At 34.3% G+C, this 12,351-nt stretch overlaps 1 protein-coding gene across 1 annotated transcript in view; it reads right to left on the bottom strand.

Annotated features, from left to right (window-relative positions):
• LOC107731530 (inaD-like protein) overlaps window positions 1-12,351 on the bottom strand; it is a 136,735-nt gene that overhangs the window by 90,636 nt on the left and 33,748 nt on the right. Inside the window, exons 20-24 of the mRNA XM_016542641.1 lie at window positions 9,095-9,172; window positions 8,914-8,985; window positions 7,745-7,922; window positions 7,243-7,353; window positions 4,787-4,846 (exon numbers count right to left, since the gene is read on the bottom strand). Coding sequence (XP_016398127.1) covers window positions 4,787-4,846; window positions 7,243-7,353; window positions 7,745-7,922; window positions 8,914-8,985; window positions 9,095-9,172 — 499 coding nt within the window. The remainder of the gene's footprint in view (window positions 1-4,786; window positions 4,847-7,242; window positions 7,354-7,744; window positions 7,923-8,913; window positions 8,986-9,094; window positions 9,173-12,351) is intronic.

Here is a 12,351-nt window from a genome sequence, read left to right as displayed (position 1 = left end):
CTTCTAATCTTCTTAATTTGGACTAACAAGCTCTCCGAACCACAACCTGTAAGTACGATTGATACGTTATGTGTACATTTTCAATTGAGTGCTCAAAATATCATGTTTTTGTGCTAATATGTGATGTATACCTAGTGCAGCTTTAGGTTTCCAGGTAAAGCCCGATATTACTGTCTTACTGAAGTAGTTCTGATAATTCGCTGTGAACCCACTATTTCCTAAGAATGTGTCGATTAATGTAGACTGACGTTGTTCTAATTACTTCGTTTAATAATAAAGAATGTAGTGTAGCGCACAGACTTTATAATCATTGTGAAATTGCTGTTTATTTTGCTGCACGGCAGTTATAGGGTTAATGCTGGAGTTAGTTAGGTTGCTGCGCCTGTGATACAGCTGTTCTGCGTTCTGATTAAAAGTTAAGACAGAGCATCTTTTGTCTGTTGTTCTTCAAACATTACAGTAGACATATTATTTTGGTTTACAAACTGTATTGTTTCATCAGTTAGTCATGTTAGCACTCTGCTAATTTTCCACCATTATTGTTTTAAGTGTTCACAGTTTAGCAGCTAAACTTTAGCAGTGGGCACGATTTGCTTGCATAAGTGTTTTTGTATTTTATGTCATTAGTATAAGAACGGATTGGAGCACTATATTACTGTTTTATGTAAAGGTGCTTTGTCAATGGTAGCGCTCGCTAACTTGCTCAAGGACTCCTCTCTGTGCCAATCACAACAGGCTTGGCCAGCTGACCAGTCAGAGCAGAGTAGGCTTATGGACGGGAGAGGTTTGCTCCGAACTTCCTTGCAACGAATCGTTTCGAAATCATTGGCAAATGACTCTAATATTAAATGTATATTCTGAGAAAATTACAATGTTTTCTGACCTTAGATGCATTTAAACCTGTTGTAGGGGACTCCAACACCATACCATATGACCTGCTCTTTAAATGTCAATATGAGATTTCTAGAATGCTCTGAGTGTTTTTAGAACATTAATATGTGGTTAATATGTGCTTCAGTGTTGAGTATTTTTTTAGCATGTTGCTATGCGATTTCTAGAGTGTTCCTAGTAGCTTTCAGAATGTCTCTATGCTATTTCTAGAGTTTTCAGAGTAGTTTTCAGCATGTCGATATGGGATTTACATGGTGTTTTGATTCGTTTTTAGAACATCAATATGTGATTTCTAGAGTGTTCTGATTAGTTTTTAGAACATCGATATGTTATTTCTAGAGTGTTCCGAGTAGTTTTTAGAATGCCATATGATTACTATTGTGTTCTGAGTAGTTTTTAAATGTCAATATGAGATTTCTAGAATGCTCTGAGTGCTTTTAGAACATTAATATGTGGTTTCACAAGTGTTGAGTATTTTTTTAGCATGTTGCTATGCGATTTCTAGAGTGTTCCTAGTAGCTTTCAGCATGTCTCACGCTAGCTGCCTCTATCAGGTCTATTAGCATTAATCAGCTATTAGCGGCGCTTACAGAAGGATGCCGTAATGTTTCACTGCTCCTGAGAGCCTCACTTGCTGCTGATTAATAGCTAATGAATGATGGAAGAACGATACGTAAAAATAAAGACCACTAATGTGTGCAAAAGATGTGAATACAGGAATTAGCAGTCAAAGCTAATTTTCCTATGTTGGCAAACAAAAATTTTGCGCACAGTAGGTGGAAAAAAATTGTTTATAACTCACTATAAAAGTCAGCTCTTCTATTTTGTCTGTTTCTGTTCCCTTTTCAAAGCTAAATTTCCATTTTCTTTCTAAACATACCACCAGAAATAGAAAACAGAGCAAGTTTGTCTTCAGATACGAGCTGAAATGTTAATTAAATTTGCGGGGTGTAATTAGAGGGCCCCATATTCTGATTGCGGTGAATAATCACATAGCCTCGGGAGCCGAATGCAACTAATGGATGAAGGAGCAATTAGGCAAATTACCGTCATTCAAATTAATTGCTAGATAAAACAGTTTTAATCAAAATACAGCGACACCAGAGGTATCTAGAAGATTTAAAATCAGGATTCTTCCCCAGGTCTCTTGGGAAGAGACACCATTTCTCAGAAACATGGGCTTGCTGGTGCATATTTGTCCTATTTTCTTTAATTTTCTCTCTTGATTCTGGCACGCAGCGAGGGTTAAAACAGATTGTGATGGGTTGTGCTTTGATGTGAGTGGAATTCTGCCTTAGACACTTACTCTAGTGGACATACAGACATTTTGAAACAGACCCATAATAAATACAGCATTCAGCTTCTTTGCAAAGAGACCCAGATTGTGATCATTACAGGCAGCTGGGACCTAATAACGGATCATTACGGACACTGCAGTTCCAGTGAGAATCATATTGCAGTGAATGCTGCTGATTTGAGCTCTAGCACAGACAGCCAATATTTTGTCTTCAGATACAAAATATGGTCCAGAAATCTTATATTTAATGAACATTTTTGTTGTTGTATTATTTTATTATAATAATTAAAATAAAATAGCAAATAAAAATAACAGGACTAGCAAGATTGCATTTTTTTTTAATGATTTTTATTAATTATATACAGTCTGAAACCAAACCAAAGCATTCAAAAGCTAAATTAAAATAAAGTTCACTTTGACTTTGGATAAACATTGTATATTATATACAGGGTTTTTCCTGCATAGAGAATTATGAGGCGGCAGCCTCCGCCAAATTTTGTGCCGCCTCTGGTTGTAGACAAAACTCAGGCAGGCAGTCACGTGAAAGCCTCACTGAACAGCGTCCATTAGGGTTTTAAGTCTAAAAGTGTGCATATTTGGAAAAATACTGCATTTTTAAATTCATTTTCCACTGATTTTCGCGATCTGATGAGCATTAGATGCTTCTAGCGCTGTGTTTTCTCTTCCGCGATCGCTGCTCCTCTCTCATGCTACGCGATCATATCAGATGACGAGCTTCCATATCCCTTCTGCGTTCTGTTCCGTACATAAACTCAGAGAAACGCTTCTACACACAAAACATGAAGCTAATTAACACGCGATTACGATAGTATATGGTTTGCATGTGATTTTCATGAGATTTGGGGTATTTTCATAACAATAAAGAATGTTTACATGAGCAATGCTAAGCTGGTGTAGCAATTAGCAGAGTATAAAAGGCTACAAATAACTTATTTCGACAACATTATATGACCAAAATCCACATTAGATCGCAATCGGAAGTTATTACAAACACTCAATGGTGGTTTGAAGTAAGATTTGAGTAAAAGCGTAAAATAATATTAATTTTATAAATAGTCATGTAGCTTGATGCTAATGTTAGCTCTAATGCACCTGTTACCCTGCTGCGATTAAATTTCATGATGTATTCTATCAGAAGAATTCATGTAAGGTTGTAAGAAAATGTTTTGTTTTCTAGAAAGACACTTTATAATAAGTGGGTAAATCTATATTGGATCAAAGCAATGTGCATGGACCAGGAGACTATAAGGAGTGAATAAAGATGTTCAATTTCATTGTGTTTAACAACCTAATGTTATATGGTCATGTTCACTTAGGGCCAGGAAAAACCCTGTTATATACTGTATATATATATATATATGTGACCCTGGACCACAAAACCAGTCATAAGGGTAAATTTTTCGAAATTGAGATTTATACATCATATGAAAACTGAATAAATAAGCTTTCTATTGATGTATGGTTTGTTAGGATAGGACAATATTTGGCCGAGATACAACTATTTGAAAATCTGGGGAATCTGAGGGTGCAAAAAAATCTAAATATTGAGAAAATCGCCTTTAAAATTGTCCAAATGAAGTTCTTAGCAATGCATATTACTAATGAAAAATTAAGTTTTGATATATTTACAGTAGGACATTTACAAAATATTTTCATGGATTTTCACTTTCATGATCTTTACTTAATATCCTAATGATTTTTGGCATCAATAATCAATAATTTTGACCCATACAATGTAGTTTTGGCTATTGCTACAAATATACCCCAGCGACTTAAGACTGGTTTTGTGCTCCAGGGTCACACACACACACACACAGCAATTATTCATTTGACAGCACTTATATATATATATATATATATATATATACACACACACACACACAATTATATAACTCAAATTAAAACCATGAACCTTGAACCTTAAAACCTTGCTTGCTTTTTTTATTTAGCTCATTATTTTAAATAATTACACATTAAATCAACAGCCCTAGTTGCAATAGCTGTCAGTTCATGCACTGATGTAAAATGTGGCCCAGAAGTCGGAGAACACACTGAAAATCTAGCATTTAAAATCTAAATTAAGCCTGAAAATAAGGTTTTTGAACTTCTGATATAATTTATTTTAAAAATGAGTGCTGTCAAATAGATTAATCGCGATTAATCACGTCCAAAATAAAAGTTTGTGTTTACATATATGTTTGTACTGCGCATATTTATATGTATATATAAACATACACACATACATGTAAATATTTAAGAAATTAAATTTTATTATGTAAACACAAACTTTTATTTTGAGGAATGATTAATCACGATTAATTGATTTGACAGCACAAAAAAAAAAATCTAAACATTATTAAAAATGTTATTAATATAATGGTACAATAAAATTAAGAGATTAATTAGGTTAATTTTTATTCCATCACTTTTAAATAATTATACACATTAAATTTACAGCTCTAGTTGCAGCATCTGTCAGTATATTCCCACAGGATTTGGGTTGAGAAGCCCAGAGCTGAAGGTGAAAGAGCCACAACTCAGAGGTGAGCTTGTGCAGAGCACAGGCTTGCAACTCACCTGGGTGGCTTTCCTCTTAGCCATGTGCTGTCCAATGCTGGAGGCGGTCACTGAAACAGGCTGCGAACACACACACACATACACACAGTCAACCTCACGGATAACAAACCCGGACGCATCAGCTCAAGAGATTTGTGCATTCCCAGACTGGGGCTGAGAGCGAACTAAATCAATTATCCCAGACAGAGAAACACATCAATCATTGACATCCCGTTAGTGTCGCTATTACGATTGAAAGTATCGAATCAGGAGGGATTAGCACATGGCATGGGACATCCTCAGTTAGTATGGACTTACCTAACCTGCAGTGCATTTGAACGAAGGCCAGAAAAATCATTAAGTCATATGAAACAACAGCTCTGCTCGCCGGTGCACAAGATGCGACCGCAGCCTTGAGGTCGACACAGACAGCTTCAGGAAGAGCTAATACTCTTAAATCACACAGAACCTTAATAAGGACGCTGCTGGAGGCTGGTATGCTGCTCTCTGACCACAATTTTGTGAGGTCTCTAGTAATGCATGTTTCCAACTCACTTTTCAGCTGCACTTCCTATTTTTAACTGCTTTTTATTATTTAAACATTACGTTATTAGCCAACGATTTTGTTAATGGATAATGAACAAATTTTATGAATAAAGTAATTTGAGTACATATGTAAAATGAATGTACATTTTATGTATTATTACGTATACATATTTACATGTATTATTTATACACTAATAGAATTTTATGACAAATGTAAATATTACTATTAAGGTTTAAAAATGTATCAAAGACTTGATAAATCAATGGATAAACATTTTTGTTGAATAAACAATATTTTTGTGAATTTTTAAGTAGTCTGAGTAAATATTATATGTATATGTATTTATAATTATTAAATATTATAATGATAATCTATTACAATAATCTAAATGTTTAAAAACATTACAATGTTAAATGTATGTGCATTGTACAATATTACATATATGCATTGGACATATATATACATCATAAATATAATATTAATTTTTGTTTAATAAACAATATTTTTGTGTATTTAAGTGATTTGAATAAATGTTATATGTATGTAAATATGATTCGTTTCCATATAACTATAAACAATGATAAAAGTTCATCAGCATGCATTGAATAATCCCATGTTGTAGCGCAAGAAAAAAAAAAAAAAACATATTGCGACTCGATTTTCAACCGGCTCGCGGTTAATCGTTACATCCCTAGTATATATACATGATTTGTATATTACATAAATACACATACACAATTATAATTATTAAATATAATGATAATTTATTACAATAATCTAAATGTTTGATAATATTACAATGTTAAATGTATATATTGTGTATATATAAATATACAGTGGGTACGGAAAGTATTCAGACCCCCTTAAATTTTTCACTCTTTGTTATATTGCAGCCATTTGCTAAAATCATTTAAGTTAATTTTTTTTTCCTCATTAATGTACAACTAAATACTGAGCATTTTTCAGTTTTTCTTTTTTAATAAATTTGCAAAAATGTCAACAATTCTGTGTTTTTCTGTCAATATGGGGTGCTGTGTGTACATTAATGAGGAAAAAAAATTAACTTAAATGATTTTAGCAAATGGCTGCAATATAACAAAGAGTGAAAAATTTAAGGGGGTCTGAATACTTTCCGTACCCACTGTATTAACATAATATTCTAAAATGTATTCACACACATACACACACACGCGCATAATACATTATTAATAAAACTACATTTTATTATAATTAATGCATTTAATTTATATATTTATATAACTTTATTACATTATCTAAACACTACGATTTCGATAAAGTATTTAAATTATTTAGAAAAGTTTATAAAGTTTCAGTAATTTGAGTCATTTCTATTAATAAATACATATGATTATTTATCATGATTACTATGTATTATTTATAGAATAAAAACATTATTACAGTATCAAACTACCACTATAATATCTAAATGTTATACATTATTATGATATAAATTATAATAACATTAAATATACATATTATTAAAATGCATACAATCCTATTTTTATGATTATTGATTATTACAGTTAATTCTGGGGTGTCTTTTTATATTTTTAACAACTGGGAAAGAGCTAATAACTTTGTTGTGCTTTTTTCCCCCAACAAAACTTGGCTGACACAGTGAAAAGATGCAAGAACTACAATACAAAAGCACATTATGGAAAAATACCAGCGACCACAAGCAATCGAATGAGTGCTAGACCTTTAACGGCAGAGCAGCGTCAGGAAGTGGCTCAAGAGCGCAGCGTCATTTACCAACTCTGAGTGGATTTAATATTGTTGAACTGGAAATGAATTGGCCCCATTTTCATAAATGAGAGCACTCAAGCATGAACTGGGGGTCATATCTGAGGTGCACAGAGGCAGGAGGAGATGATGGCGTTTTAAATGGAGTTTGAAATGGCAGGTTTACCCGTGGAGTGGAGGACAGGCTCTGCACGACGAAGACCACGGGACTGGGCGCTGCTTTGATAGCCTGTACTGCCTCCTCATGGCTGGCGTTCTGCAAATCCACTCCACAAACCTATTTATCACAGAGGACGGAGAAAAAAAAAAAAAGAGAGGACAGAGGGAGGAGAAGGAGATAAGAGAGGATTTAAAGGGGACTTGCATTTAAAAGCAGGATTTTCAAAAAACAGGTTATTGAGACCATGATGTCACAACCATGTGCACATAATAATAAGGTCATTTATATAAGGTATAGTAGCAAAAGTAATGGAAACTCAATTAGAGCCATTTTTGGTGCATGAAAACTGTCTAAGCAGATTCATGGATAAATAAAAGCTACAAAACACAGAATATGGCCCCTTCAAAATGGTTAGGAAGCAGAAATGAGCAGAATATTACTGTTAACAGATAAAGCGGCTATATTAAGAGAAAACGTGTCTGAAGGTGTCTGTGTGTGGCTCTCAGACCTGTAAGATCTTGTCTCCTGTTTTAAGGGCACCCGTGCGTCCAGCTGGGCTGTCTGGCAGCACCTGTTTGATGAAAATGCCCTTCAGTTCCTCTCCGTTCTTCAGCCTCTTTATAACTGTGCGGCCGCCCACTATGCTGATGCCCAGAGACTCCTCCGGATTTGGCAACACCTCCACCCTGAGTCAAAAATGAATACATGAATGAATAAATGAAATAAAATGAACACATTTATTGTTAATTATTATTCATTTATTGTTACTTTAATATAATATTACAAAAGATTACATAAAATTATAATATAATATAATATAGAATTATGGAAAAAGAAGAGCAGAGGTTTATTTGATTTACTGTCTCTGATACGGAAACATCAAATCAGCACATCACTTCCTGTCCCTATTAAGGTCAACTGAGCTACTTTAGCAGAGAAAATAAAATAAAATAAAATAATTCCTGCATTTTCATTTCTCAATTTGTTAATGTGCATAAAAGGTGATCTACAATAATAATAATAATAATAATACAATTCTTGTGATTTGAACAACCTGTCGATAAACAAGCATTTGATTCATCATTTACTTATTAGTAGCCTTATCACCTTCCTTTATGAACTATATATAGAACTAGATCAAAAAAGTTCTTCAAAACAAACTTTGAAGTTGACTTGCAAAAGCCAGACCAGAAAATTTGAAAAAGTTTTAAATGCTGGAAGTTTGAAGTTTCAAGTAGTTTTAAAGATTAAAGTTTGAATGTTTTAAAGGTAATACAGTCATAGAAAAACATTTAGAAAAACATTAGAAAGACAGACAGACAGACAGACAGACAGACAGATAGATAAAGAATATTTGTTACTCATTTTAACCTTTATTTATGGATCTTAGATTATGTGAAAATAATAATTTGAATATTAATAAAATATCAAAATACTTTAACATGAAAAATCTATAAATAAATAGAAAAGGATGTCATTCCCTCAACGAAGCATCACGTGGCCACGACATAATATCATGTTCCCACGAGTTAATATGTCGTGGCCACGACAAAATTAAGTGAACCAAACATGCCCCCTCCCGGTCACCATATATTCTTATGTTACTTCCATTCTCATTTTTATTATTAATTTGTTACTTCCTTCCTACAGAAATCTCTTGATTTGATTGTGTTTTACCTGCGTGGGGGACCCCAGTGACTGAACGCGGGCGTCTCCTCACCTTCTCCCTCCTCTCTTTCAGGCAGATCACTGCGGAGAATACATTTACTGTATAGTTAAAATAATAAGCATCATACCGAAATTTACCATCAAATTCTAAAATATCAATGATTAGTAATGCCAAAAAGTTTACTTCTACCTGTTGCCTTCTCTGATTGAACCGGCAGCCCCCTGGTTTCTTCTCTTCCTGCTGCGAGAGGAAGTGCGCTGTGCAGATCTGCAGAGAGAAACTATTACAGTCACAGAGGCAGCCTTAGTCACATATATTAGACTGAATCAGACTCATCAGGCTTACGCAGAATAAACAGGGATTCTGACTTAATCACACTTACATTAATCATCTCAGATCAGAGTCGGAGCTCACAAAAGCAAGTAAAATTATTTCTTAAATATTTCACTTGATTAAACAGCAAGAACAAATGAATTCCAGTGTAATATCAGGGAAGAATAAAGTATGATTAATAATGTATAAAGAAAAGCGGAGAAATTCACAGTTTTTGATTTAAAATCTCTGATACAAAAACATTAAATCAACACATTACTTTCTGTTCCTATTAAAATCAACTGAGCTACATAAACAGAGCTAGAGCATACAACTAAAACATATTTATTAATTTGTTTGTGTTGAGCTGCACAAATTGAATAGAAGATGCCCTATAATACAAATTATAAAAACTAAAACATTATAGTAAATTATTATATTTATTATACAAAATACATTATTATATTATTTCATAGTGTTAAAATACATTTAATGAAATTCTACACTAATAATAATGATTGCTATTATTATTTAGCATTTACTTATGTGCTTATTATTTAACATTATATTTATTGATGTCATTCAACTGATGTTATGTGTGTGTGTGTGTGTATATATATATATATATATAATTTAATATAATAAAATATTTTCACAGTAAATATTTTTCATAATAAATACTTTTTATTATATAATAAAATATTTTCACAGTAAATAAAATAACTAATTAGTTATTAATTTCCAAAAACATGTGCCCAAACAAAACAAAAAGTCACACACACACACACACACACAGTATTACACTGTTGTCATAAACAGCTGGCCGAGTCTCAGCTGCGTTTCACACCAATTTGACACCTTTCATTGTGTAGTTTAAAACGGTGTTTTATATCCGTTTCTCACTTTTCCTCAATTTCTCTACCACACCTAGGTTATAGCGCAGTGTTAGCACAGATTATCATAATTAACTCATTTTCATAATTAAGGGAAGCATGATCATTTTCTAATACTTGTAACATATCAAAAAGCATAAATCTCTAAATTATGATTAACACCACAAACTTCTTAATTTAAATATCTTATTTTTTACATCTTTACAATTTTAGTTTTTTAACAGCCCTTGTTAATATTTACTTAAGCACCACCTTTGTCCAGCAGGTGGCGTTATAGTTCTATTAGAAAACATCATCACGGTAACTAAAATTCCACATAGGGCACCAATCTTAAAGGCAGAGTGAAGGATTTTTCAAAAATGCTTTAAAAACTGATTCGGGCCGAATCGCAAAACAAACTTGTAGCCAATCAGCAATAAGGGCCGTGTCTACTCGTGATGTGGAGGAGAGCGCGTTCAGTGCATGGGACGGACATTAGCCGAGCCAGCGACAGAAAGATAGAGATGGCGGATAAAAAACAAAAGAGGAAAACGTCTGCGGAACGATAAGGCAAGAAGTAGGACCCGTGTAAATATCGGATCAGCTTTCCAGCGCTGGAGAGAACTCAAGGAGCGGAGGCCTGCGATCGGACGCCGAGGTTGCTATGTTTCTTCTCAGTAGGTGAGTAACACCGTGTCTACAACAACTAAAGTCTGCCTACACTGGACGCGAGAAAGAGGTCAAACGACCGTTGAAAACCATTTGAAATTTGTGTCAACATGTCATAAATAGAACCCGGCAGCAGTTTTCTGTCGGGATTTGTTGCGCCGCGCCGCTCACCTCCGTAGACACGGTGTAACATTGGTTTTGCTTTGTTTCACAGAACTAATCGTTGCCTGGGTTGCGTACGTATATGTGGGGCGGAGCTATCAAAATAGGGGCAAGACCCTTTTGGGGTAGAGGCGTGTTTGTTTTGGTGATTTCAAATATAAACATTGACTACCAGAAATCCCTTACTCTGCCTTTAAACATCCGGCAGACTACACTTTAAATACAAGACATAACGAGGGAGTAAATTAAACGCACCTGAATCAAATAAACAAACACAGGTGGAGACTAATGAACTCAATGAAATAATCAGGACAGGAACATAACCAAAAAAGGACTAAACACTGGGACACAGGGAGCACATGGGGAACAAAACACAACACAAGCCTGACAGATGGAGGATGATTATATCAAAAGGTGAAAAAAAAAAAGTTTTACAAAAGGTAAAAGTTCCCAGACTAGCTACAAATGACATTTACTGACATATGCATGTAATATATGACTAATATTGATGTATTATATAAGGTTTAATGAGTTAGTTAGCTTACTGCTGACAGAAAAGGAAAAAATATTACACTTGTAAACAATCAGCACGTCACATATGCATTCCAGCAGCACAGCTGGGCACGGTTAACTGTGCCTAAAACATTCTGGCTGGATGGTGGTAAAATGCTTATAGGTTTCAAAGATGAAACAACCCTTTTGTGTCAAATTGAATAGTCCTACCGCACAAGTACTTAAAGACCCGTTGTTCTCCCAAACATATTTCATTGCATGTATCAAGGTTTTCTAAAAAGTGAAGTGAGTCTGCGACTGTGTAGCTATTAAAAAGCAGAAACGTAGAACACAGACAAACACTCACTATTTACTCGTTGTCGGTCATTGCAATCTCTGCTGGATGCACAGTAAATTTTCGCAGTCTGCCTCGTTTAGAGGTGAATAACCTCAAGACAAATTGGTTTCAGTAGCCCTGAGCTCCCTCTTTTCATCATTTCATTTAGCTGCTTTGAATCACTCATATTATTCCCCTTTGCTACTATTCAGTTTCACAAAAACCTCATGCTGACCGAGGGAAAATACTTCAGCTGCTACAAAATATTTCCATGCTTTTGCAACTTAACGCTACAATATGAGGGATGATGACCTTCCCAAGACAATAGACAATTTCAGAAAAGCAGATGATGTCCCATGGTTTTTTGGTAGTTAGTTGCAAGCTAGCAAATGGTTTCATGTGAAATTACTAAATTACGAGCGTGTATCTTATGTCGAGCATATTTGTTTCTTAAGAACAGGCTGATTTGTTTGCACTGTGCATGTTAGAACAAAACCTGCCATCAACTAAATTCTGACCCATACAAATTATGGGTTCTCTTAATCAATGAGAACTAGAGTAGGAGAGATTAGACCCAATTATGCCGATTTGCATGTGCATAA

Source organism: Sinocyclocheilus rhinocerous, unplaced genomic scaffold, assembly GCF_001515625.1.
Source record: "Sinocyclocheilus rhinocerous isolate Xijiao unplaced genomic scaffold, SAMN03320098_v1.1 scaffold4355, whole genome shotgun sequence".
NCBI lineage: Eukaryota > Metazoa > Chordata > Actinopteri > Cypriniformes > Cyprinidae > Sinocyclocheilus > Sinocyclocheilus rhinocerous.
This window is presented reverse-complemented; position numbering and strand designations above follow the sequence as displayed.